At 48.6% G+C, this 26,682-nt stretch overlaps 1 protein-coding gene across 1 annotated transcript in view; it reads left to right on the plus strand.

The window, feature by feature from the left end:
* The window catches only part of PRKCA (protein kinase C alpha), a 381,054-nt gene that overhangs the window by 263,741 nt on the left and 90,631 nt on the right, over window positions 1-26,682 (plus strand). Inside the window, exons 4-5 of the mRNA XM_082604759.1 lie at window positions 9,244-9,355; window positions 12,648-12,776. Coding sequence (XP_082460885.1) covers window positions 9,244-9,355; window positions 12,648-12,776 — 241 coding nt within the window. The remainder of the gene's footprint in view (window positions 1-9,243; window positions 9,356-12,647; window positions 12,777-26,682) is intronic.

Here is a 26,682-nt window from a genome sequence, read left to right on the forward strand (position 1 = left end):
AGGAAAAGGAAAAATGATGATATATCCTTGACACAGAAACTTTCATGAACTCCTGGATATAAAGTATAGATAAAGAGGTAAAGGAGCAGGTGTGGAGGATTGGGTTATTTCCCCCACCGTTGGCTCTGTCACCTGTGAGAGGATGATGGAGCCACCCATCGCCACATGGCCGGCAGCTCCCCGCAGAGGACAGGCGTCTCCCCCAGGGTCAGGCTTGCCCTGTGCTCGGACCAGTGGTAGCCAGGGGCTGAGAAGTCTGCCTCTTGCAGGAACAGATTTCGTTGTTCAGTTCCTACCTCTTGCTTTTCTTCCCCTGATACTGGGGTGTCCCCAGGAGTGGTGGCCTCTTAATCCCTTAGTCCCAGAATGAGCACTGCTACCCTGCAGCACCTGACATATAAAACATGAGTGAGAAATAAAGGTTTGTTGTGAAAAGCCAATGAGATTTGGGGGGTTTTTTCATCACAGCTTTGCTGCTAAGCTAATGTGTTACCTAAAAGGTAGATGGTTTATTTGACATCACCAACTTGAAACTATCTTCAGTTGACCTTAAACCTACAAGATTTCACAGTTGGAAGTTCTTCTGTTGTTCTTCGTCAAATAATATAAAATGGCAAAAGACTTTGAGCTCACCGTGGGTCTTTGTAGATTCTTTTATTTTTCAGTTCACTGCCCCTTCCTGGGGAGGATTTTACACCCTTGTCCTGTTGACTTTGGCTTGGCCGTGTGTCTTGCTTGGCCAGTGAAGTGTGAGCAGAAATGATGGCACCATTTTCAAGTGGCAGATTTAAGAGCCATTGAGTGGTTCTGCCATTTCTCTTTTTCCTTTGCCATGAGACTGACAATATCCCAGGGAGGGGCTGCTCTCTTGGGTCCCAGGGTGAAGAGTGAGAAATAAACGTTGATTGTGGTGAGCCACCGAAAGTTAGGAACTGTTAACAGTATAACGCAGCCTCTCCCACCTGAAGCAGGACCTGAGCCAGAACTGCTATGGACACACCACCTGGCACACAGTAGGTGTACAATAGATAATTTCTGATGTATAATGAAGAAATTGATAGCTAACTAGGAAATACCTTTAAAAAAAAGTCTATTCGGCTCTTCTACAGATTTTTTAAAATATATTTATTTGGCTGCGCCAGGATATTTATTTGCAGCCTGCGGGATCTAGTTCCCGGGATCGAACCCGGGCCCCTGCATTGGGAGCATGGAGTCTTATCCACTGGACCACCAGGGAAGTCCCGGAAATACCTTTTTTTTTTTTTTTGATGAATAATAGTTAGGCTTTGTGGTTTGAATACTTGCATATTTCAAGCATCTTATTTTAATATCAGAATTTCATATTAAATCATCAAAGATTCTTTTGGAATTTGAAAGCTGTAATTGATAAGATGTTTATATAAGTCAAGTTTTCCTGAGATGTTAACGTATAAAATTTATTACAGAGTAAGGAGATGCTGGTTATATTATAGCTTTTAATTAAGATTTCAGTTTTATTGATGGCTGGTGGGACCAGATATCTGCACAGTGGTCTCGTGTAGACACCTTCTCAGCAGATTGCTGGGGAAGCTACAGACAAAGCCGTTCACCACCAGATATAACAGTTGTGCCCTGAATTCCTGCACCATGTGTAGGCTCTGCCTCTAAATGGTCTCATGAATGGGGTGAAATAGAACCAAATAAATCCAGCTGGGATTCCTGGTAATTTGGATTACGTAGATAATGTATGAATTCATTTTTTTTTTGACTTAAATCGTTTCGATAGTGTTTGGAGCCTCCTCTCACTGTTACCTCTGAAACTAGTCAGAGGTATATTTTACTTATATATACTTACAAGGTATTTTACTTATATATCTATCTAGAGAAAAGCTGTTTTATTGTTCTCTATCCGAGGGTTATTTTTTATTCTGTTTTTTATGTAAATGTCATTATATTTTATGTTCCCCTCTGTAGCTTGCTGTTTTCATTAGACAATATATCTTAGAGACCTGTCCATGTAGTTACAGAAAGATCTAGCTCATTTGATTTAACTGCTACAGAGTATTCCTAAATTTAAGTAAATTATGGTTTATTTAGCCTTGCTGGTAGCGATTTATGTAGAATTTTCTAAAAAGAGTCTGTCGCTTCTTATTTAATGATTACAGCATCTTACATAGCAGGGCAAAGAACCCATAAGGATCCTTCTGCTAGCAAAGCCGGGTTTGACAAGGTAGTCCAACTGTAAAGGTAAATGTTACTCATCAGAATAAAATGGGGTTACATTAAGATCAAAAATTAACTGTCACCAGAAATGGAGGATCCTTAGTTATGTTTTAGAGCAGGACACATTCAACAAGACCCGTATTATCAAAGGCAAAGCACACTTGAGCGGGCTGATTCCTCAGCCTGAGAAGGGCTGTCAGCGCCTCGCTTGCTCAACACGTGATGTCCAATGTAATGATTAGAATCGTATCCAAGTTACATAAAGTCACCCTCATCAGATGGTCTGGTTTTGGTCATACTCTGATGTTAACAAAAAGTTTTAAATAGGAATTTTTAAAATCATAGACTTTAAAAAGACAAAACAAAACTTGTTCCGAGGGCTTCCCTGGTGGCGCAGTGGTTGGGAGTCCGCCTGCCGATGCAGGGGACGCGGGTTCGTGCCCCGGTCTGGGGGGATCCCGCGTGCCGCGGAGCGGCTGGGCCCGTGGGCCATGGCCGCTGAGCCTGCGCGTCCGGAGCCTGTGCTCCGCAACGGGAGAGGCCACAACAGTGAGAGGCCCGCGTAACGCAAAAAAAAACAAAAAACAAAACTTGTTCCGAGAAATTTAAGATCACAGAAATAATGCCAGGTTCACCCTCGGAGCAATGTGTTTGGTGTTGCTTGTGTAGTCAGCACATGGGTGACGTTTAGACCCAAGCTTGGCTTACAAGTGTGCTTCATGGGAACACATCAGATGGTGAAACAGGGACCTTTCCTGGTACGTGGAGAGAGCAGCTTGAAGGAGCCACACTGCTCAGGGCGGCTGAGGAAATCGCACCCCGGCCTTCAGTGAAAGGCAGTCTTTTCCAGAAACTCCTAAAGCCTGAACCCCAGCCCTCAGTGACAGCTGTTTCCGTCCTCCCTCTATGGGAAGGGTGTAGGGCATTTCAGAGACATTCACGTTCAGGTGGAAAATTCAAGCCCGGATGACCTCTAGCCAGAAGCCTGCCGTTTTTTTTTACTCATCCAATTAAAAGGGCATTTGAAGGGATGTCTATGCAAATATAAACATCCTCGTCAAAGAGCATCATTGATCGCCCGCCTCCTGGGGTATGAGGGTTTGAACTCCTCTAGAGGTTTCACATTGCATGTTGCTGGATGCATCTCCATCGTGGAAGCCTGCAATTTAAACCTCATCTAGAAGACGCCTTCTGGACGCTTACAGACAATACAAGAAGATGTCTAGGAAATGCAAGGCCCATCAGCATCAAAATATTGCGCACTGCAGACCCATGGGTTTAGTACTTTGAACGTATTACAAAATGATGGTGATGATGGTGAAAGACTTTGAAAAGTCCTGGTAGAAATGCTGAGATATGTTTCCAATTAAGTTGCTGTATTATAAAACTAAGATAGGAAAAGCAGGCTAGCAGACGCTTCCAGTAGAACTTGAAATGTTCACGTGTTCTTTTTTTCCTAAGCAGTCTAGATTTAGATTTGTGGGTTAGACTTCATTTGTGCCTATGAAAATTGGTTTAGTCAAAAACTTTTTTTATCCCCCAAACGTGTAGACGACAGAAACGTCTGAGCTGAATGTTTCCCGCTTTCATTATAACATAATGTCAGGCTTGTGACATATGACAGCAGGTTTCATACTCCTCTTAATGAGAGGTTGCCAATGCCTAGAGAAGTAAAAAGTAAGATTTTCACGTATTGCACTAAATGAGAAAACGTTACCAACTTGGTGGTAGTGCAGATTTGGTATGTAGAGCAGCCATGTCACTGTGGCACCAGGTGCAGCCGGACTTACCCTAACTTATATGTGGGATACCTATCGTGAACCCCCAGGTGAACAGGGATGGAAGTGTGCTTTGTTAAAGATTCGGAGGTCCCGTTCACACATGTGTATGGAGGTCCACCATGTATGAGACAAAATGCCTTTAGGCGATGCTAAGGCAGGTTTCTGCATCCAGGTGGCTTTGCGGTCCCAGAGGAACCTAATATCATGTTTGTTTCTTTTCCCTCCTTGCTCTGGTTTCCAGGAAGCCCAGAGATAATGTGAAAATTTACTTGCCAGCCTTGGTTCTGGTCCAGCTGCAAATTCAGCACTGTGCTTTAGGAAATCTCTTTAAAGCCCTCAATGTCTGTCCTCCGGTGGGGGCTGGGGGGTTGGTGATAAATGATGAGAAGATGGAGGGCAGGTAAAAGAAATAAAACACTCTGGAAGGCCAGGGGAAAGAAGGAAAGCGTGCCTGGTCCCGGCATCTGGAGCGGCTTCCTGGCAGGACGAAGCAGCCTTCGCTGTTGCTTTTTTAGGTGTTTCGGCAGATGGGGTGTTGGCAGAAGATGGTTAGACCAGGAGTAGGGAACACCCAAAACAAGGTGAGAGGGGCCGGGGTGCTACCTGGGGCTTCCCCAGTGGAAGGGTTGGACATTGAGGTTTATAGATGTCAGAAAGACCCCTCGGGTCCTGTCCATCAAATGCTGCTTCTCACTACCCGAGGGCGAGTGGCACTCGGGCACCTAAGTCTCAGCTCCTCTGCGCACACCTCCCTGGCCACACGGAGCCTCTTGGGGACGCCACGGCAGGCACTGTTTGTGTGATTCACTCAGCAGCTGTCAGGAAGCCCATCTTGGAGCCCTCAGGGCACAGCTCCTGCCTTGGGGTCCTATCTTTCCATCCGGGTTACCAGCATCACCTGGAAGCCATGGCTGACACGCCTTTCACTGTCCCAGGCCCCGTGGCTGGTCCTACACTTCGGGGGATCCCTCAGTCAGCCTGTGCCTTGAAATGCTTTTGTTTTGAAAAACTGGTCAGAACGTTTTAGAAACAGCACATGCTTCCTATGCTTAGAGAAAAGCAATCTGATTCTACTTTTCAGATCAGTCTTGAGACTTATTCTCCCAGGACCCCGTCCCATGAGATCCAGTGAGTCACATATTTGATGAACCAACGACAGATGCGCCTTTGACTTAATGTGTCCTGTTTGACTTAATGGTATTTACCCAGCAAATATTACTGTATTCCCTATTCAGTAAACAGTATTTAATTCGTAAGTTGTACAATAAAAGTACATGCATGGGAATTATGCACGTTAAGACCTGGTGAAACTCTCAAGCCTGTCGTTTAGTTCATGTCTCTGCCGCAGAGTCCGTGTCCTGGTTTTGCTGACGTACCGCAGTCGCTCGTGTAAGATGTTATCAGCGGGGGAAGCAGGGTGAGGAGTGCGTGGGGACGGTCTGTACTTTTCTTGCAAATTCTTGTGAGTCTTCGATTATTTCAAAATAGAAAATGAAAAGTTGGTTGTTTTCTTTTTAAAAGCAAGACAGGATCAAAGAGATCATCTAGTCTAGTTGTTTTCAAATTTTTCTTTTAGCAGCAGCCTCCCTCTCCCATCCTCATCCCACGGGACCTCCCGACACCTCTGTCGGGCTCCCCCAAATCCCACAGGAAAGGTCCCGATCCAGCCGACACCCTCGGGATCCAGATGAGGAAGTTGGGGCCCAAAGAAGTTACTGGCTATTGATGGAAAATCAGAGATCTGGGAAGTTTGATTTTTAGAGCAGTTGCTCTCCGCAAATCTCCATTAAGTCACAGCCCTTTAGCTGACACTGGTTTCTCTTGTCAGACGAGTTGAGATCAGACCAGCAAGAGCATCCGTGCTCCTGAGTTCATTTCTGCGCTGCAGGAGGTGGTCGCGGCCACTCGCCGTGATGCCCGGCGCAGGTTGGATGGGCAGGTTGTCTCACAGGCGCTGCCCTGGAGGGCGAGTCCAGGGCGGTGGGGAAGGACTCAGGGCCACAGACAGAGTCCTGTGCCTTCTTGCCAACGTGGCCTCCCCTGCAGCCGCCTGTGGGCACCGGAGCCCGTTAGCTTTCTCCTTCCTCCCCTTGCGAGCCCAGGTCCCTGAAGTATTGCTGGGAAACCTTTGACACCTTGGAGTTTATGATGATGATGTTATTGTTGAAAGTAATCATCCAGGGATTTTTCAGGTTGCAAAGCCCCTTCTCATATGTTCCCTCACCCTCACCCCCCAGCTAGGACATTGGCAGACTGGGTTTATTTCTGCTTTGTAAATAAGTGGCATGACTTTTCCAAGGCTGCTGAGTTTGTATCAAGGTGGAGTCAGAACACAGGTCTCCAGAATCCTGGTAAAGGCTATTTTTGTAGCAGAGATGTTGGTTTTCCTAAAGCTCCCTTACACAGCGATGGTCCGCAAGCAGGTGGTGTGTTTGTGTTATTGTTATCGTAGGCGCCGTCCTTGGGACAGTTTTAGGGCGTAAAGACTCCAAGAACCTGGTCCTTCTCCAGCCACATCCAGGAGGGGCAGGCAGCTCTCTTCCTGCACCTCCGAAGGTGAGAGCCTGAAGGTGCCACATGGGCTTGGATGAGTAAGCCTTAGATCCTCCTGAAAAGTGAAGCAGGGTCCCCGTGTGCCACGTCAAAAGAGATCGATGTGACAGCCAACTGGCAGGACGGCTGCCCTGGGACCGCCTGGTGCGCCCAGGCTCCGGGGGCTGTGTGGGAGCTGCCATGCTGGATTTATTTCACGCTGATGGTTGATGCTGTCCTTCTGCAGGGAGAGCAGGCTGTCCTTCCCCCTGGCCTCCTCTTTGCCCTCCACGTGGTAGGACACAACCTTTACTGTCCGCACTGGGAAGTTTTAATTGGTACTGACACCAGCCTGTGCCCTTGACATTTTGCCCAGCATCCTGGGATACTGGGGAAATTGGTGTAAGGCTAAGCCCGCACTTCAGACCACGTTCACAGCTGCTACTGGCTGGAAAAGTCACCTCCCAAGGAAGGTGTGGATTTTTCTCACCCCAAGAGACATTTCCAAAGTAAACCAGTGACCTGTGTCAGTCATTTACACATGTAGGCACCTGGCACCCACTAAGCACTTACTAAATATTTGTGGAGGAACCTTCTAAAGCATTGGTTCTCCGCCTTCGTGTACCTGCCAACGTTAGGCTCACCTGCAGGGCGTGTTGAGGCCTCCTCCACCCAGTTTGATTCAGTTGGTCTGGGGAATGGCTAAATGATTTCATTTCTGACACGTTTCAGGTGGTGCTGGTGCCGTGTAGGGACGATACTTTGGAAGCCACGGTCCTAGAGCAGAGATGGGCAGACTTTTTCTGTAAGGGCCAATTAGTATTTTAGCCTTTGTGGGCCATGCAGGTTCTGTCACTCAATTCTGCCATTGTAGCCACAGGAAATACGTAAATGAATGAGCACGGCTGTGTTCCGTGAAACTTTATTTACAAGAAACAGGTGGTGTTCTCATTTCAAAAAAAAATTGTGTTGCAAATATAAAAAATTTTTTTTAAAGATGTTAGGAGCCAGAGCCTCATTCTGGGTGGATTTCTGAAAGCTCTCGGATGGGAACCCGTGTTAAAGTCTCAGCTACCGGTCAGATCCCAGCTCTGATGTTCATTGGCCGCAAGACTTCGAAGAGCACTGGCATCTCTGTAGAATGAGGGTAATAATAATAACAATACAGTGACAAGTCAGAGGAAATGCCAACATTTATCAAGTTTACATGAGCGTTTGACTTACTATTCTTTATACTATTTTAATCTGCATGATGAAAATATTCCAGAATTTTAAAATTTCTATCTTTAAAAAGTAGTCAAAATAATTCATCGGTCGGTATGTGTCTTAGATTTTAGGTTCCAATGTCCACCAAAAGGTCAGTTATCTTATGAAGTCAAGATCACCTTTGGAATTCCCTCAAATCACCAGCACCCAGGCTCTTAGAAAGTCAGAAGCCAAGAATATCTTTCTTTGAGTATCTTTGCAGTGGAGAAGCCCCAGACTAAAGGACACCCCAGGCTTCCCTTGTCTGTAGTGGAGCTCGTGGTCTGTCCTCCCCATAACCCTGCTCCCCTGGCATCTTCCTTCATTCAGACAGTGGCACCTGCTCAGGCCACAGAGAATGGTTTGGGAGGAGGAACTGAATGAGGAAGGGTTCTGATGTGGCATGTTGAGGATGAAATTGTTTTGTAGCTCAAATAGGATGTGTTGATCTTTTAGCCCAATGCTCCACTTTACGTATTAATAGACAGAGGTGCGGGAAGCAGAGGGGCTACAGCTTTACGTGGGTTTTCCCTTCTCAGCACCTCACCACGATTGACTTGTTTTGTCTTTATATCAACCACATTAGAGAAGTCCTGTTAATTTCCCGCTGTGTAGAGGGGGCAGAAAGGATGAGTAACTTGCCCAAGGTCATGCCTCTGGGAAGGAACGGAACTGGGATTTGAGCACAGGCAGTGTGACCCCAGAGTCCGTGCTCTGTCATTACGACTGTGTGCTAGATGTGATTTTTGCTTCCTTGTCTATAATCTATCTGTAGGTTGAGGAACAAAACACTACTTGGAGAAAGCCTGCCTAGTTGTCCCTTCAGTAATCTGCGTGGTGCTAGAGGAGATGAATTGCCACGGGGGCTACGGGAGGGGGCTTCCAGGCATTTCCAGTGTTCATCTGATTACACTGAAGTTTCCCTCTGCAAATGCATATGATGCTTTGGAAATGGTGCAGAAGCAGGAAGACGTCCCTGTGGGTTTGGGGGCATATCTGGTCTTAGAGTATATATTCCTGGAAACCTCGCCCAAAAGGAAATGGCCCGAAGTCTGCTGAATGGCCCCAGGGTCACTCAGCTCAGCTTCACAGATACACCGTGATTTTGTGCCTGCTACAGCCCACGCTGGGCCCTGGGGATACGGTAAGACCGTGGTGTCTGAACCTATCTGCTCGCCCTCGGGCACCTTGGTGGCTCTGGGTCCAGAAGTGGTAGCTTTGGGAGAAACCCCACTGTGTGCGGATTACACCCCGGAAAGAAAGGGAACGTAGGCATCCAGTGCCCAGCCCGGAACGGGCAGCCTCTTAAAACACGATGCGGCAAAGGTGCCCCCACCCATCGTGTGACCTCGGACAACGGTGCGCACACAGTCTGGCGCCCGGAGCCCTGCTGTGGAGACGGGAGGGGCAGGCCTGAGCCGGGCCTAGTCCCCAGGTGTGGCCTCCCCGTGACTAATGAGCAGTGTGCTCCTTCTCCCCTCAGGACCCCAGGAGCAAGCACAAGTTCAAGATCCACACTTACGGAAGCCCTACCTTCTGCGATCACTGTGGGTCACTGCTGTACGGACTCATCCATCAAGGGATGAAGTGTGACAGTAAGTAAGTTTTCTTTTCTTAGTAGATGGTGAGGCTCTGCAGCATGCGTCCGGGGTTGACAGGGCCCTTCAAGATTTAGTGACTTTTCAGCTCATCAGTAGAATTCGTTCAGATATGGACTCTACTGAAAAAGTAGAGAATCTCTCCGCTGTCGAAGTTCTGGTTTATTAAACTACTTAACTGCCTAATTATGAACCCTCACCACAGAAGCACCCGATTTAATGAAGTTGGTGCTGCCCCGGTCTAACGTGGTAGAGATCTTCAATCGCTGTCGCACGCAGCCCTGTCAAACCCCACAACAAATGCCATGTGTCCCCACCTCCAGATTCCACATTTGGTTTGGTTTCAAGATGAGCTGAGCATTCGTACTCATTATCTTCCTGGGTCTCTAATTAGTGGGTGGACTGTGGAAAAATCCAGTAGGCTCTCCTTAGCGCTGAAACCACAGCAAAAATAAAAACGGGGAGGGCGTCTTGCTTTTGAAGTTCACTTGCCCTGTGTGTTTCTGGACAGATCAGATTCCTACCAGGCCAGTTAGAGATGAAATCCCTAAAGACATCCGTCTTCTCCCCTTCCCCTTTCTGCTCTGTGTGTATCTCCACCAAACACCAGGAGGAAAGAAAAACATCTTTTTCTTTCTGTGGAAACTCTTTGCTTTGATTATTGTCATGTAATGAGATTCCCCAGGCTATTTATTTGTTTCAATAAAATTTTATTCTTAGGACATGAAAAGGTACTTACTGAGCCTGTTTTTTCTAGTAGAAGGGGAAGGGTTATGGGAATATAAGATGTGTCATTCGTTAATGACGGCTGTTAGGGCCCAGAGCCTCATCTGTGTGTCCCGACACGGAGCAAAGACATACGTATGTCGTCTTCCCTCAGTATCCGAGGGGCTTGGTTCCAGGACCCTCCGCGGACACTCAGCACCCACAGTCATTGGATACGGGGGTGTGGATTGTGGGGGGCAGCTGTGGAATTGTTGGAAAGAAATTGTGTCTGAGAGGACCTGTGCAGTTCAAAGCCGTGTCACTCAGGGCCGACTGCACATAAACGTCAAGCTCTGTGAACTTCATGGAGTAGACGGATAGCTTCTCAGAGCGCAGGGCTGCTTCACCTTCCCAAGCTGTAGAATCGAAGAGCTTCATGGAAGCTTCGCGATTGGTAAGGCCGGTGGCTTCCTGCATTTTGGGAAACGCTAGGATTCCAAAGACACTGTTTTCAGAGGCTCTGCAAGTGTGGATCCTAAGTGCACTTGTAAATACACTTTTAATTATTTTAAAACTTGGAACAAAAGTGAATCCTCAGCTGTGTTAGGCACTCAGCCTTGACGAGTTGAAGGTGACCTTGCAGACGGGGCCCTCCCGTTTCTCCTGCTATTTCCACTGCAGAGTCAGCTGGGATCGTGAAGGGTGCCCTTAAAGAAGGGCACCAGCTGCCCATCCTCTTCTGGGTGAACCAGGATCTGGGGTTGCTGTCCAACTTTAACACAAGACAGAAATACATGCATCGCTGAGGCTGAACTCTGAGTCTTCACCGAGCACCCCTAACGGCTGGGTGAAAAGTTTTGTTTGCATCAGAGGCCTTTCTTGGTTATCCAGGAATGTCTTTATAGTAAATAGCGGTATAGATTTGAATTTATTAACCAAGTGTACGCTAATGAAATAACACTCATCTGGTTTGTAGGTTAGCATCCTGCTTATCAATATTTTGGTTGTAAAATGGGTTCTGTTAGTAAAAGTGAAAACCACTGACCTAAACCAGTGTGTTTTGTTTTAAGCTCTTTGCCTTGGAGTCCTAGGGTTTCTGAGGCTGCTGCCTGTGCTCCTTCCTGGGGGATGCAGGAAAATAAGAAGATGGGTGCCAGGACCCAGACCACCCCCCAGCCAGAGCCACTTCTGCAGAGAAGAACCCTCTTCCTCTGCCCTTACACACAGTAGGTTATGATGCTGTAGACATTTCTGCTCGGTGGAAAGAAAGTCAGTAACCACTTGTGCAGGCCTCTTAGTTTGCGGAGTAGGAAAGGGAGTTGGAAAGCAAATGAGCTTCCCAGGATGTACGATACAAGCCGCAGACGGTAACTCCGAGACAAAGATACAGCCCAGGGCCCTTTCACCTCCCACGCCCTCCCTGAGGTCCACATCCTTTCCAGAGGCTCTGGCATTTATTCCCTTAAGTTGCACGTTCTGCGCAAGTACTTGAACACATGATTTGGTCAAGGCGGGTCATAGCACAGCTTTTCAAGAGGCTTTGTATTGGCCGAATCAAGGTACATGATTTTGAACGGTTCCCTTTGGGAATGGATCCACATTAATTGTTCTTCCCTCGTTGTATCCCTTTTCCTGCTTTCGGTGTTTAATAATCGTAGCTGAGATCCGTTGTTCATGATGCTTCTTGCTATTTAGTTCACCACGTTAAAATTAACCACTGAAAATGAAAGGGGCATGAAGGCTCAGAAGAGCCTTGTAGCATCCCCTAGAGGATTCACAAGCGTTCCAGGGGCCACCCCTCCTTCTGGAAACCTGAAGGTACAGGGCCAGTGGAGCTGAAGCACCTGCACAGAGCCTTCTGTTTGTGCTCAGTGCACGGGACTCTCTTCAGGGTTTCTTTAGTCCATTACAATAAGACTGATCTTTTTTTAATCCGCCCCCTGTCTCGCCCACGTAATGTCAGCTGGTGAGAAATGGCTTATGCCAGGCGTGTATTTGTTTTACTCAGAATAACATTTAAATATCTGAAGACAGGTTTAAAATATCAAGCACAGGTTCTTTTAAAAACAACAACAACAAACAAAAGCAATGCACTTAAGCCTCCTTGGAAATACAGAGTTTACTGAGGAAAGGAACATTTTCTGAATTTCCTTTACTCAACCCTGCAAATTCTTAGAAAGGCGTAAGAAATTCTTTGGCAGAAAGAATCATCTGTTTAAAATGTGCATGTTATTTGCCTCTGTGTACATACAATAGTCATTAGTCTGCGCTATACATGCATTTACCTGTGTGAATTGTGTATGCTGTTATATATTGGAAGCATTCACAGAAGACGGGGGGGTGTCTTGCTTCAGTTAAGACTGGACAAATACGGATCGAGTATTTTAAGGATATTGTCACTCACATGAAGCCTGTGCTGTAAGGGACATCTGCTAACAGTTCTTTATGTCACCAAAAGCATTATAGCAGAGTATCGAGTTAGAGGGTGGCTCATTTTCACTTCTGTTCATGCAGCCAAAACACCGAGGGAGGGATGCTTCCAGGCCACGCACCCAGCCTCACCCTTTGCTTTCTTGACTCACAGCCTGTGATATGAACGTGCACAAGCAGTGTGTGATAAACGTCCCCAGCCTCTGCGGGATGGACCACACGGAGAAGAGGGGCCGGATCTACCTGAAGGCCGAGGTCACCGACGAAAAGCTCCACGTCACAGGTAAGGCAGTCTCGGATGGGTGTGAAGCGTGTGGTGCTCCGTGGACTTCGGATCAAGGGCAGGCCGAGACCCAGGCTGCTCGGACGCGGAGACACGGGGTCTCATGAACATGCCTCCCGAACCCCCAGATTCTCAGCGTCAGTCAGGGTCACCACGGCCGTGTGGATGAAGTGTTCTGCCAGCGGGGCCAGCGGATTGTCCCCCTGGTGATGGGCACACCGGAAGCCACTAAGCAAGATGCCACGGGTGAAGGTGGAACCTGGGAGAGGGCAGGCTATGGATGATCCAGGTGTTTAAGTGCATCGGGCTGTGATGACCTGACGGGCCCGCCGTGATGGTAACAGCAGCTGCCTTGAGTATTTACGCCTCCTCTGAGTTGGGTGCGGTGCTGAGAAATCCACACAGATTAATTTATCTGCTTCTCACAACTGCTAGATCATTAGCCTCATTTTCCAGAAGAGGAAACTGAGGCACAGAGAAATGGGAACCCTGCAGTGTCACAGAGTAAGTGAGGACTCCAGACCCTGTGCTTCTAACCGTCACACCACCTGCACCTCACAGACAAGACGGCTGAGGCATCAGAATTCCATGTCCCCAGGCCAGGCGCCCCTCCTCGGGGCCATGTCGGGGTGCGCACTGTCACAGCACAGCTTTTCCTTTGGTTTCCCACCCAATCCACACTCAGCCGAGGGTCCTCCCTCAAGGTGACGCCCTCTGTGCTGAGTATGGTTTAAGTCTCAGGTAGCAGCCTCGTTTCCTTGCTCTGGAGGCCTCTCGGGTACCACCCGCGCTGTACGCTCCCTTCTCCTGGACCAGGACATTTATTCTCATCAGATCAGCAAACGTACTGTGTTTGCTGTTCCCATTTGTATTTAAAATTGGAAAAACTGACTTAATTTTATTGTAAATGACAGAAAGATGTTATAGGAAAAAAAGACTTGAAGGGTCTGTTTAAGGAAAAAGCGGGGGTGGGGTGGGGGGAGGAGTCCCAGAGAAAGCTCACTTTTGGGAACATCCTCACATTTTTTTCCTTTGGAAAACAATCCAGTTTTCTACCCAGTGCTGTCCTGTCAGGTAAGAAGTCAGGGAACATCAAACAGGGTTTTGAGGTGTTACGAGGAGAGGGTCTACACGCTTTGCGGCTGGGTAACCTGATGAAACGAACCACACACGGCTAATGGTCAGAATGGGATGGCGCATAAAGTCCCCATCACGGACACGGGTCCCCTGGTGCCTCTGTGTTTCAGAGAAGTTCCTTGATTTTCTCAAAACCGTCCTGCCTGTCCCCTTGCGCTTCGGGCTGCGGTTCTCGCCCACATTCCCTTTGATTGGACGGATGCTGCAGTGAGGCCACACGCAGGTCTGCACCGTCACAGCCCCACGCTTATTTCTCTCTCTTTTTTACCAAGGCTCCCTCATTGTCAAAGTCCCGTCCTGGGGGCAGGGAGCATGCAGTTTCAGAGAAAATTACCATAAAACAGAGGCTGAGTAAGTGGTGAGGGATCCCAGCAGAATGCCTGCTGGCTGAACAGTGCTTCTCCCTGGCTTTACAGCGGCCCACGGCCATGGCGATGTGGCGGGCACACAGGGGAGAGTCAGGGCTCAGCTGGGAGGGTCACGGCTCCCTGAGGGCTGGACTGCCTGGCAGGGATTTCAGCGTTCAGCTCGCACTCCTTGTGCTTCTGAGTACAGAACAGACTGTGCATGCTAGACGGGCCCGTGCCTTCTCCACGTGGCACTGCCTGAGTGTTCCAGGCTCTTCTGTGAGCCTCAAGAGCCTTGCAGGTGTAAAACTGCACAGAGGGGCACAGATGCGCTGTCTGGGGTGGCACACGGCACGAGAGAAAGACCCACCTTGCAGGGGACAGCCAGGCATATCCTCCTGGGACTCCTATGCTAATCACTCCAGCATTGCCAAGAGCTGAACTTGAGTCACAACCGTGGAAGCATCTTAGGGGAAGACACCCTCCCTGAGTTCGAGACTTGTCATGCCTGGAAGCCAACCAGCGTAACCTATGGCTGCAATCTAGGTCAAGTCTCTTTGAGAACGAGTCTGCACGTTTGTGCAGAGACGTAGCTCTGCTCTAGGACTATGAATTCAGCAATCCTTTTTCATAATAGCAGGGACAGCAGCTCACAGTGACTGAGCACGTCCCACAAAAGGGGCACCTTCGAAGCACTGTACAGAGTTAGCGTATGTAAACCTGTGCGGAAATTTATCATCCTTATAGATGAAGAAACCAAGGCACAAAGAAATGAAATAACTTGCCCAGAGTCACACAGATGGTCACTTGAATGGTTACATATTCAACTGATAGAAGTAGAGATATTTTAATGACAGTACCACTAGGAACTGGAATCTTATCTCAGTTCAGGCTGCTATAATAAATACCATGGACTGAATTTCTCTTGGTTCTGGAGGCCTGGAAGTTCAAGATCAAGGTGCCACCAGTTTGGTTTCTGGAGAGAAATCTCCTCCTGGCTTGCAGGGGCTGCCTTCTGGCTGTGTCTTCACTTGAGAGAGAGAGAGAGAGAGAGACAGAGAGAGAGAGAGAGAAAGAGGCTTGGAGTGGGAAGAGAGAGGAAGGAAGCAAACTCAGTGATGTCTCCTAAGGGCACTGATCCCATCCTGAGGGCCTCACCCTCATGACCTCATCCCCTCCCAAGGCCCCACCTCCTGTACCATCACCGTAGGAAGTTAGGGCTTCCACATACAAACTTGGGGGCACAAACATTCAGTCCACAGCAAATCTGACTTAAAAATACAGTAGTTATTTGTGTGCAGGAAATTCAGTCCTAAATACAGACATCCAAACTAAAGGAAATAACCTGTTAGTAATCATTTCCTTAAGACTTTTAGAGTAATTTTAGGTTTTCAGAATCAGAATTAGCCTGGCTTCAAGCAGAACAGAAATATAAACAATAAACCAAGGGCTTCTCTGGTGGCGCAGTGGTTGAGAGTCCGCCTGCCGATGCAGGGGACACGGGTTCGTGCCCCGGTCCGGGAAGATCCTACATGCCGTGGAGCGGCTGGGCCCGTGAGCCATGGCCGCTGAGCCTGCACGTCTGGAGCCTGTGCTCCACAATGGGAGAGGCCACAAGAGTGAGAGGCCCGTGTACCCCCAAAAACAAAACAAAACAAAACAAAAAACAATAAACCATAACGAGTAGAGCTTATGGTACAAAAAATGTCACAAAAGTATCACAGAGTTCCCTACACCTTTCACCCAGCAGCCCCTGATGGTCACGTCCTTACCTAACCATACTTTAGGCATCAATGTAGTCACATTTTTAAATAGTACCCGATAAATTCGTGAACAATAGGTACCTATGTTAGTCACTAGAAATTGTTTTAAAGAGTCAAAGAGAAGACCTCAGGCTTCCTTTTTCCAGTATAAAAGGCCAGCGAGGAACACCAGGCAGAGCCCCTCCCGAGCGGTAACTGCCACCCCTCCTGCATCACTGCCTGTACCGCTCCTCACCCAGCGGATCTGGCACTTGTGTGTGTGTGTCTTGACAGACGGTTTCCATAACAACAGTTGCCACTGACCGAGTCCTTCCCGTGTTCGTACTACTGTCCATAGGACTGGACCTTTCCCCATACTGAGTGCTTTCATAGTCACTGTTTCCCTGACCCCTCAAAAATTATACCACAGCGTACTGTTCTTGCCCTCATTTTCAAGGTGAGCAAAGGAGCTAAGAGTGGGGGAAGGAAGTTGCTCCGAGTTACGAGGCAGAAGGTGAAGGGAGGTGCCCTAGCCCAAGTCTGACCCCTGCACCCAAATGCTGTCAGTCTCCCAGGTCTCTCATACTAATTAAAGAGTCTCCTCTGGATAAACAGCAAACCCATAAGTAGTTTCTAAACCCACACTCAACACCCCACAGCTTCTCTGAGGTGACAGAAGGTCTAAACGTGGGACTTGGGACCAGGGGAGAAAAGTGTAACGTGGAGGAATTAAAGAACGAGCCAAGCCGACGTATAATGAAGTGCTCAGTTATGTGGGTGCCAGACAGTCACATAACTGTGACTGGGAGGTTCTGGGGCGTACGGGGTTGGGAGGGAAAGACCCTGCAGAGGAAGAGGCTGAAGGGACTGTAGGTGTTTGAGAGGCCAGAGGGAAGAGACCTGCAGCTGATGGCTGAGACGGGGTAGAGGAATTAGCCGGCCTTAACGGGAACACACGTGTAAATAATAAACCATAATGAGCAGAGCTTGTGATACCAATGCAAGTGATTTCTTGGAAAATGCACTTAAACCCTAAGTACCTGTGTTAATTGTTAGATTAGCTGCATTTCCATTTGACCTGTGCAGAATCACTCAAATTGAAAATAATTCTCAAAGTAAAATAGAAATTCCCAACGGACTCCTGGGATGGAAATCACCCTTTTGAAATCAGAGATCAGTTTCCTTTCGAGATTGGTGCAGTATTTCTGGGAAAGGCCTCTGCTTTCGGGGGTATATTTTTATTTTTTGCCTTTGGGCAGTGGTGCTGATGTTATCTGAATGGTGTCATTTTTTTCTTTTCATTCAGTATGCGATCTTAATAGGTTTCCTACATTCTTGTGTACTTTTTATCTGGTTTGGAGGAGTGGTAAAGAAAAATAATCCCTCGTGGGAACGAATTTTCAATTTAGTGTTGTAAGTAAATGGGAAAAATATCGTATGCTTTACAGCTGTTTCAGGAACACATCTCTTCCCCAAATAGATTATTCTGCAGAAGAGTCTGATTTTCTCAGATACTGTGGATTGTTAAGTTATGGAGATGAAGTTCTAAATCGAGTTCCGGGGTTGGGGGGCACTTCCTGCAGGTCCCGGCAGCCTACAGATTGCGTCCTCTGTCTCGCTTCTAGCTCTGTGTCGGGACCTTGCCCTCATGCTGTTGTTGGTTTAAAGAATACTACTCCCAGGCTTCCCTGGTGGCGCAGTGGTTGAGAGTCCGCCTGCTGGTGCAGGGGACACGGGTTCGTGCCCCGGTCCAGGAAGATCCCACATGCCGCGGAGCGGCTGGGCCCGTGAGCCATGGCCGCTGAGCCTGCACGTTGGGAGCCTGTGCTCCACAACGGGAGAGGCCACAACAGTGAGAGGCCCGCGTACCGCAAGGAAAAAAAAAAGAATACCACTCCCTCTGTGTGTTCTTCCACCTTTTAATAGCGTAATTGGGATGGAGTCAAGGCAGTGAGGCTCAGCTTTGCATAATAATCATTCATTCTTTGATCCGACTGTTTGTTATCCATTTATAAGCTGTGTGTCAGGCTCTCTGCGAGGCCCTGGGGATGCTAAGATAAGGAAGACATAGTCCTTATCATGGAATGTGTGGTCTCCAGGGGGACTTACATGTGGAAAAGAATGACAGCGCCCGGTGCCTGTCAGCGTCAGCGTGGAGGGCACCTGGGGGCAGTGCCTCGTCTGTACCGAGGAAGCTGCAGGTGGTAGTGAAGGTAGAGCCAGGAGCACAGGTGGGGAGGGGACACTTCAAGGAAAGATGCTGGGCCGCGGAAGTGCTTGGTGTGTTCAGGAAGCTCGACCCAGTCCAGGATTTCAGGGATTTTGAGTGCGCCGTGGGGAAAGCTGGGGGAAAACTTCTCTCCATTTTCAAGGGGTTAGGGCTACAGTCATCACAGTTTACAGATTGCATGGGTCTTAGGAGTCACGGGGTAATAGCTCCCAGTTAAATACTTCTTTCTCAAGCAGTAGCATTTACAGTTCCATGTGGCTGTGTTTTCAACAAGGACAGAGCATCACCCTCCCACCCTGAACTCCAAGCTTGACCCCGAGGTTCACTGTGACCCTCGACTTTCTTTGTCGATTCCGGGAAAGGAGGCATGGCAGGCAGCCCATTGGTCACCTGAAAGCTTTGTTCGGATGCTCTTCCCGCCCGGCAGGAAGGCTGTGGAGTATAGTAACCTGTTTGGGGCTGCCAGCAAGGAGCAGTTGGACCAAGCCGCTTGCAGAACAGGAAAGGCATTAGTTGGAGGTCATTTCTATTAAATAAAAGCTTGGCTGTGGGAATCAGATCCAGCTCAACAGCACAAAAGGTGACGCAGCTGCTGTGGCTGGTCCTTTGCTTTGGGATGGAGAGGGGTCCTCAGGCAGCTGCTGCTCCTCAAGTATATCCAGATTGTCCATTATCGGTGATGCTACCTTTGATCACCTGGTTAAGGTATTTTCATCAGGTCCCTCCCCTGCAAAGGTACCTTCTTTAAATTTGTAATTAATGAGGGGTCTGGGTATTGTACTTGGAGACCAGCAACTTTTTGTCTGATGGTTTTGGCAGCTGTGGACGAGCCTTAATCAGTTATTAAACTGACGGTTGCAAAATGGTGATTTTCTAGTTCTGTAATTGCTTCAACGTTCAGTAGCTGGCATTCATCTGAAAGAAAAGCTTTCCCTTTATGTCCCCCTACAATTTTTTTAAGTAGCAATTTGAGCTCACTATTTCTTTTTTAGTGTCTTTTTTTTTTTTTTTTCCGGTACGCGGGCCTCTCACTGCTGTGGCCTCTCCCGTTGCAGAGCACAGACTCCGGACGTGCAGGCTCAGCGGCCATGGCTCACGGGCCCAGCCGCTCCGCGGCATGTGGGATCTTCCCGGACCGGGGCACGAACCCGCGCCCCCTGCATCGGCAGGCGGACTCTCAACCACTGCGCCACCAGGGAAACCCTTTAGTGTCTTTTTAAAATGTTCAAATTGTTCCAAATATGGCCAGCGGGAGCCCCTTCATTCTGGCTCTGCGTCCCCTTGACACGACCCATCCGTTTTTTCAGTTCTTCGTTCTTTCTGGAGCTTCCTTTCTCTGAGGAGCACTGGAGTGTTTTTTTAAATGGGAATCATAGTAAGAATCCGAAGTCGGGGTTCTGGGGGTGCTGGGGCTCCCGGGGTGCTACTGCCTCTAAGCTCTTCCAGTCGACAGAGGCAGGTGTTTTGTTTAATGACCTCCCACTGCTGCCTCTGGCTCTGGTCCCGGACCAGAGTTCTTCTCCACCTTTCCCAGTCCTCAGGGATCCTCCATCCTCCCTCAGTAAGACCCCTGGTCCCCGATGATGTCAACGTGCCCATGTGTTTGCTCTACCCCACGTTACGTGCAGCAGTTTCGGAATCAGTCTACCAGCACCTCTACCAAGAACAGGCCTACTCCATAAAGCTCAGGAATTCATTGCCATTTTAAATAAAGCCTCAGGTGATGCCCCATCGAGGGTATGTAGTCAGAATGCTGTTACCTGGACTAAATGTTTTCCTGTGTAGCCATGTTGCCCATTTGATACGTGGCACCTTCCCGACCATACTCAGCCTCCTCCATGATGTGGCAAACCGGAAGGATGCTGCTCCTGATGGGATGTAGTAGAAAGTACACACTATGCTCCTGTCCAGTATTGGAGCCAAAACTGTAGTCCCCAAATCTAATGAGGGGAAAAAAAAAACTAGACAAATCCAGATATTGGGACATTCTGCTTGGTAACCGACTGAGACTTTTCAAAAATGTTAGTATTGTGACAAACAAAAACCGTCAAGGGGACTGTTCTTGACTAAAGGAAACTAAAGAGACCTGATAATCGGGTGCAATCTGTGGCCCAAGAAAATAACAATTCTAAAGGACGTCTGGGGAGCAGGGCAGAAATCCGAATCTGGACTGCCCTTTAGATAGTGGTTTTGGGTTTGCACGACATTTCTGGGTGGTTATGGCAATGTGGCTATGGGGGAGATGCTGAAGTAGTTTAGGGGCGATTTTCCCTGACGTCTGAAACTTACTTCCAAATGGTTCAGCAAAAACAAAACACAAAATGCTGAAAGTACGTGTGAAATACACACACACACACACAAAGCCTGTGTGGTGAATGTTAATCACTAGTGGACATTTTCAAATCAACCAAACCTCCAAAACGTTGAGCTCTGTTAGGTTGGAGCTTTCTATTCTAGTGGGTACAGCACGTCAGTGCTCTCTGTAGAAATCCCTGTGGGCTGGAAGGAAGCTCCAGATGAACCAACCTCCGAGCTCCTGACGGGGATGCTAATAGCCAGCTGGTCAGAACTCGGGGAGCCGCTGTGGGAAAGGGGGACGTAGTGCACACCAGGGGAGCCGCGGGTGTTGCCGGAGGGCCTGGGTCCTATGAGAGGAGAAACCAGTGCTTGTTGAGCCCCTTCCATGTCCCAGGCCCGGGTTGGATGCTTTCCTATCTGTTATCACCACGACCCTTCCAGAAGAGTGCTCTCATCCGAGTCGTCACTCTGTCCCACAGACACAGGCTGCGAGAGCTTGTGTGACCTGCCCAGGTCACCCGGCTGCTGAATGGAGGCCGTCCTGACCCTGGTGCCCAGGCCCTCGCCCCCCACCCCCTTTGTCTGCCGGCTCTTGGCTCTGGCCGAGGGGAGATGTGTGCCTGTCGCAACTCCCTCCCCTTACTACAGATAGGCCCACACCGTGTGGCTCCAGTGTTGGCCATTTCGTGTTTCCATCCTCCAGTGAACAGGTGAGGCTACCCTGAACTGGCCCTTGGCACTGTTGCCATGACCCCCCAGAACCCCCATTTTCCAGGGTTTAGATAACGGCTAGTGATAAAAATGGCAGCAGGGAACCCAGCCGAACTCCTCCCTGCCTCAGAGTGGAGACCTGAAATGGGCAAACGAACACCCGTCAGGATACGTGCCGACCGATCATGCAGGAGTGGGCCACACGTGACGGCTGTGTCCGTTCTCAGCCTGCCTCGCCGTCGCAGCCTTGCCCTTGCTTTCGAATTCTCAGTCTTGTAAGAAGCCATCTCTAGCTTGACCGGGGCTTAACATCCAGGCACAGCCTTTGCAAAAGAAAACAGGAACTGCCTTGGAGCTAAAAACACCTAGCAGCATGCTTGTCTCAGAAGAGTGCTTGCACACTGCCACATTCAGATGCATGGGCTTCCAACTGACCACTGGTGTGTTTTCCATGGATTTATCTACTCTGTCTTCTTCCTTGGTTGGCCATTCCTAAATATCAGGTGCCGTATGTCTGTGTGACCCCTTCAGCAGCCGGTACCTTGCCTGCCTCTGCAGTCTGGTCCCTTCCGCCCCCCCTACACCTTGGCACTCCGCATTCGCATCGTGAAGAAAAGCTACGTGCCGTTTCCCCAGGGGCAGGCTGGGTCCCGCCTGCTCACCTTTGCTAGTGTTGTTTACCCTGCTCCATCAGGAGTATTGTTTAACCCTCAGCCCCAGTTCCCTGCATGAAGCCCCTCCTACCATTTTGTGCCCCGCCTAAAATGGACCAGTTTCTCCCCACGCCCTTTCTAACATTTATTTTGTGGTTTTGTGTTTATCTGCATGCTGATCTCTTGCTACCAGACCATTAGCCCTTTGAGGTCCGAGCCGGCGTCTTATCTCCTGTACGCAGTGCCTTGACTTTGTGTCTGAGAGCTGGGTGTTGAGTAGATGACGATGATGTTAGAAGAACCCAGCAAGTACAGCGTAAAAAAGAGCCAGCTTTATACTGTGCTTCTACGTCCCAAATCCAAAGCAACTCTTGCCATTTCAGCCCTGTATCTGGATCACATGGAAATGATCCTGTTTTAGCCGAATTCATAAAGCCACGTGGCTCTTGGGATCCTTCAGAGAGACACACATCTGCCAAGAAAGAGGTTGCACGTTCTCCAAGGGACGTGTCATCATTGACATCCTGACCGTGGTACCTCATCCTGACCTGTCTGTGGCAGAGCTGTCAAATGTGTACTAACTAGCAGTGTGTCTTCCTGTGGATTGTCCCTCCTGCAGGGCTCTCTGTGCAGTGATTTGAACATAGCTTTCTCTACTGAGTGCACTGGGTGCTTGTGGGAAGCAGCAAGCCCAGGATGAGGGGCAAAGGGTCGCCAGTGTCATTTCCTTAAGGCAAGAGCACCCTGGTCTCCAAGCTCAGAGTGACATGGCTTCTTTCTCCTGCTTGTAAACTGTGGTGGTTTAGCTGCGGATGGCAAGTCCCCTCCCCATTGCATCCTTGCCAGAGCACTTAGATCTCAAATGCCCACCTCCTAAAACCTCACGGGGAACGGAATCTTCACCCCGTGCACGGTCCCTGGCCTGAGGGTCCTGCCACACTGTATGTCTGCCCGTTGAATCTCTCTCCATCTGGCAGTTTTGTCGAGTCGGTGGTGGCTCAGTGGTGTACGAACAGCTTGCTTATTTCACCAGATTAAAAGTTTTATATCCAAGATACTTGGCCCCCAGTCTTGCCTCTTTCGGAATTAATTTAGTCTCACATCAGGTTTGATGCACGTGGTCGCCTTGGGAAGGTCTAAAGTGTTGACAGATGGGCTCAGTCGGAGAAAGATCCCAAAGGTAATAAGAACATCCAGACTCTTTTAAAACTGTGGCTGAGGTGATAAGAGGCTTTTTCAGGTGAAAATCTCTTAGCCCTGTCATGGGCAGTTTAATTAATGTTTATCTTCAGCTTTGTATTCTCAGATTCAAGACTGTGGTAGAACGACAGATAGAGGGCCGAGGGGAAATGGCTTGTTGTTATGTTGTCTTTCTCTCTGAGGACTGTCGTCTTCCAGAAGCCCGAGGCCTCCAGTAGCCCCTGACGAGTACGCCCCTAAGAAAATCAGCTCCAAGCCCATCTCTGGTGAGCAGGAGTGTAGGGGAGAGTTGTTGGTCTGGGACAGTTGAACCCTTCCCTACCGACAGGTGCAGGACCATTGCCGGCTAAGTGGGTGTCACACATGATGCTCAGCCATCGCATTCCTGGTGGGGAAGCCTAGCAAAGGCCCCCCGCCCCCGAAGATGGGGCTCCCTCAGCGGAGCCAGCAAGAGCACATCCTGCTCATAACCTCACGTAAAGGTGATAGAGAGAAGGTTGGTGTCATTGGGCCTTGTCTCTCGAGGGTTTGGCTTCTTCAGGGCGGGGGAAAAAAAAAAGAGAGAGAACCAGCAAACAACATTTTTGTCTTTGTCTGCCACACTGATGTGAATGCTTATGATTTTATTAGCAACTGCCTGGGAGCCAGGCCTGATGTAATTTAATTTAATCTCCTCGGTTATTTTCAGTTCGGCTCAGTCTGTTTTCAGCACGGATGAGGGGAAGTCATCAGGTGGAGGGGGGCGGCCGAGGGAGGGGCAGGAGGAGGCACCTTCCACCACCACCCCCAGTTACTCAAGTCCCCCCCCCCAGTTACTTAAGCCTCCCTCCGTGCAGACGGGTCCCCAGACCAAGTTCTGGTTCCCATTAGGTTCCTCTTGAGTCTCATCACCTTGTTCCTCTGAGTAAAGAAATGTTCTGTCAGCCCGGGGAGAGGCGCGGCACAGAGGAGGTGGTAATTATGCAGCCAGAAACGCACACGGGACAGTCCTCTCTAGTGGCAGCCGGGAGCCGAGGAATGACACCGTCCCCTCTCTCCTTCTAGCTACGTGTGCTTACCGGTGTGTTGCTGTAGCTCTTTCTCTTTTTGGTACTTTGATGCTCTGAGATTGGAAATCTGGGAGGCGGGATGCCAGGGTTCTCCCAGTTTGATGGGTTTCGTCTCAGTCCCTGTGTTAGACAGAAGCTCCCTCCTCCACGCCAGGTGCACAAAGCCCGATGCTGCTCGGTACGCAGCCCGCCACACCCACCCCAGACGCCAGCGTCCGGTTCCCTAAGAACGGAGCCTGCACACGGCTTGTGAGTGAGCTCTGCAGGGTGATTCTCGTGCACAGTAATGCTGGAAAGCTGCGGCCCTGGGTGTTTCTAGTCTCGGAGTAGATTCCATTTTCTTATAACAAAGCAGGGCTTGGAGGTGGGATGAATTGGGAGATCGGGATTGACATAGATACACTAACATATGTAAAATAGATAACGAATAAGAACCGGCCGTACAGCACGGGAACTCCACTTCGCTGTACAGTAGAATCTAACACAACATTGTAAAACAACTCTACGCCAAAAAAAAAAAAAATTAAGTGCAATGTTGAGATGGTAAAACACAATTTAAGAAAACATCAGTTGATTTGTCCAACTGCTCTGTTTCTAGATCCTGAGACATTTTAATTTTTATTACTTTCCAATCGAGAAAAATTTCTCTGTCAAACTGAACAGCTGAAGTTTTGAAAAGGGCAGAGAAAGGCTTTTCTCCGATTTCTAGTGCAGTCAGCAACACAAGGGGTTGAAACGGTCAGTTGGCAAAATATACAGACCCAGGGAGGTGTATTGCAAAATCAGGAAAATAAAATAACGGGGAAAATAAAAAATAACTAAATAAACCAAAAAAACAAAAAACGATGCCTGTATGTTTGGCATGGGGTTAGGGGGCAGGGAGTTTTTAGAATCAGAGCCCTCCATTCCCCCAAACAGACGCACATGTGGAAACGCAGCAGGATCTAAAGGCAGGAGCCGGTGTTGGGAGGAGGGTAGCTGCTGATTCTGGCCTTCCGTCCTAAGGCTCCATGGCTCACCCAGAGGTAGCCCCGCCCCAGCCCCTGGAGGCCAATTCCAGGGTAGTCCTGACTAATACACCAGGATTCCAGTTAATTTATAGTGTCCGTGTGTCTGTTGACTTGATCAGAGCAATCTCTCCAGTGTATTCAAGATACCCAGAGGCAACTCGTACTGAACCCGTTTTATTGATTCGCCGTGTGAAACACTGTTCCGTAGACTGAATGGCAGAAACCCCCTGGGGAGGTGCCTTCTTTCCCAGTAGACAGACGTCAGGGGGCTCAGGACACTGCCAAGTGAACGTGGAATTATAACAAGGGAACTGGGTAAATGTTTCATGGCATCGGGCTGAGATTTAACATTTATCTTGGGACAGAGGCAGCTGTGCTCCTGGGGCCAGAGGCCCTTGAGGTTGATTAGACGTTTCTCTGTGGGCCTTTTCGCAGGCATCCCTGGCGTTTGCCTCCGCACCTCGGCTTTCTCTGTCTATTTGAACGTATTCATGCTGGACACCGGCTGGTCTTACACGTCTGGGAACCTTCTGTCTTCTCAGGGGACTTTGCAAAGCTCTCCTCTGATCCAGTATTGAAAGAGCCTAGAGTTTGTTGATTCCCAAAGATGACTTGTGCTTCCCTCAGCTCTTTGTTTCTGAGGGACAAGAAATCACTTCATTTGAGCTCCGAAATTCTACAAGTCCCTTTATCCTAATTCTTCACAGAATTATCTTCCCCCAGTCTGATTCTGTCTTTCCAGATGATCTGTATGAAGTACCTCCGAGTAGTAGAGGAGTAATGTTGAGCTCAACTTCAGACCTGTGGCCGCACCTACAGCCTCACTCCCAGCCCTTCCCCACCCCAGCTCTCGGGGGTCAGGGGAGCCTCGAAAACTATGTGCAGAATTTTGTATCTGCATTCTGGGAGGGAGAGCGGCCATCGCTGTCATCTTCTCCATGGTGTCCTCTGACCACCACCCCCCCCCGTCATATTTAAGAATGATTTCCAGGATGAAGGACAATGAGAAAGAAGCATCACTTAAAGAGTTTGGAGAAACAAAGTTTTCCCCCCAAATTTCTCACCCAGCCAAACTGCCGTTCGTAGCACATATTCTCATCTACGCGAGGGCTCAGAAGATACACCACCACATGCCTCTCTTGAAAATAAGTTATTTAAAGCCCAGCTAAAGAGGATGAGGGGAAGCAAAATGTAAAGTTCCGGAATGGGAAGGTCACAAAACAGGATAAGCAGTAGCATTAAAATCGGTTGGACATCTTGATGTGAAAAATATGAAAAACTATAAATCATATAAAAATCATAACAATGATCAGGAATCCCAAAATCTAGATAATTTTATGGTAACAAAGATGGAAAATGGGATGGGTGGTGATACGTGAGGGATGAGGTGGTAGAACGTAGCACGCACAAGTCTTCAAACACGGGAGGGAGGTGGGCAGAAGATCCTGTTTTACTCTTTGACGGTCAGAGAAATGTAGAATTTTTTAAATGGGGCTGAATCTTTAAGACGGTCATCAGTAGAATTAAAG

Source organism: Mesoplodon mirus (genome assembly GCF_964341445.2).
Source record: "Mesoplodon mirus genome assembly, chromosome: 18".
Lineage (NCBI taxonomy): Eukaryota > Metazoa > Chordata > Mammalia > Artiodactyla > Ziphiidae > Mesoplodon > Mesoplodon mirus.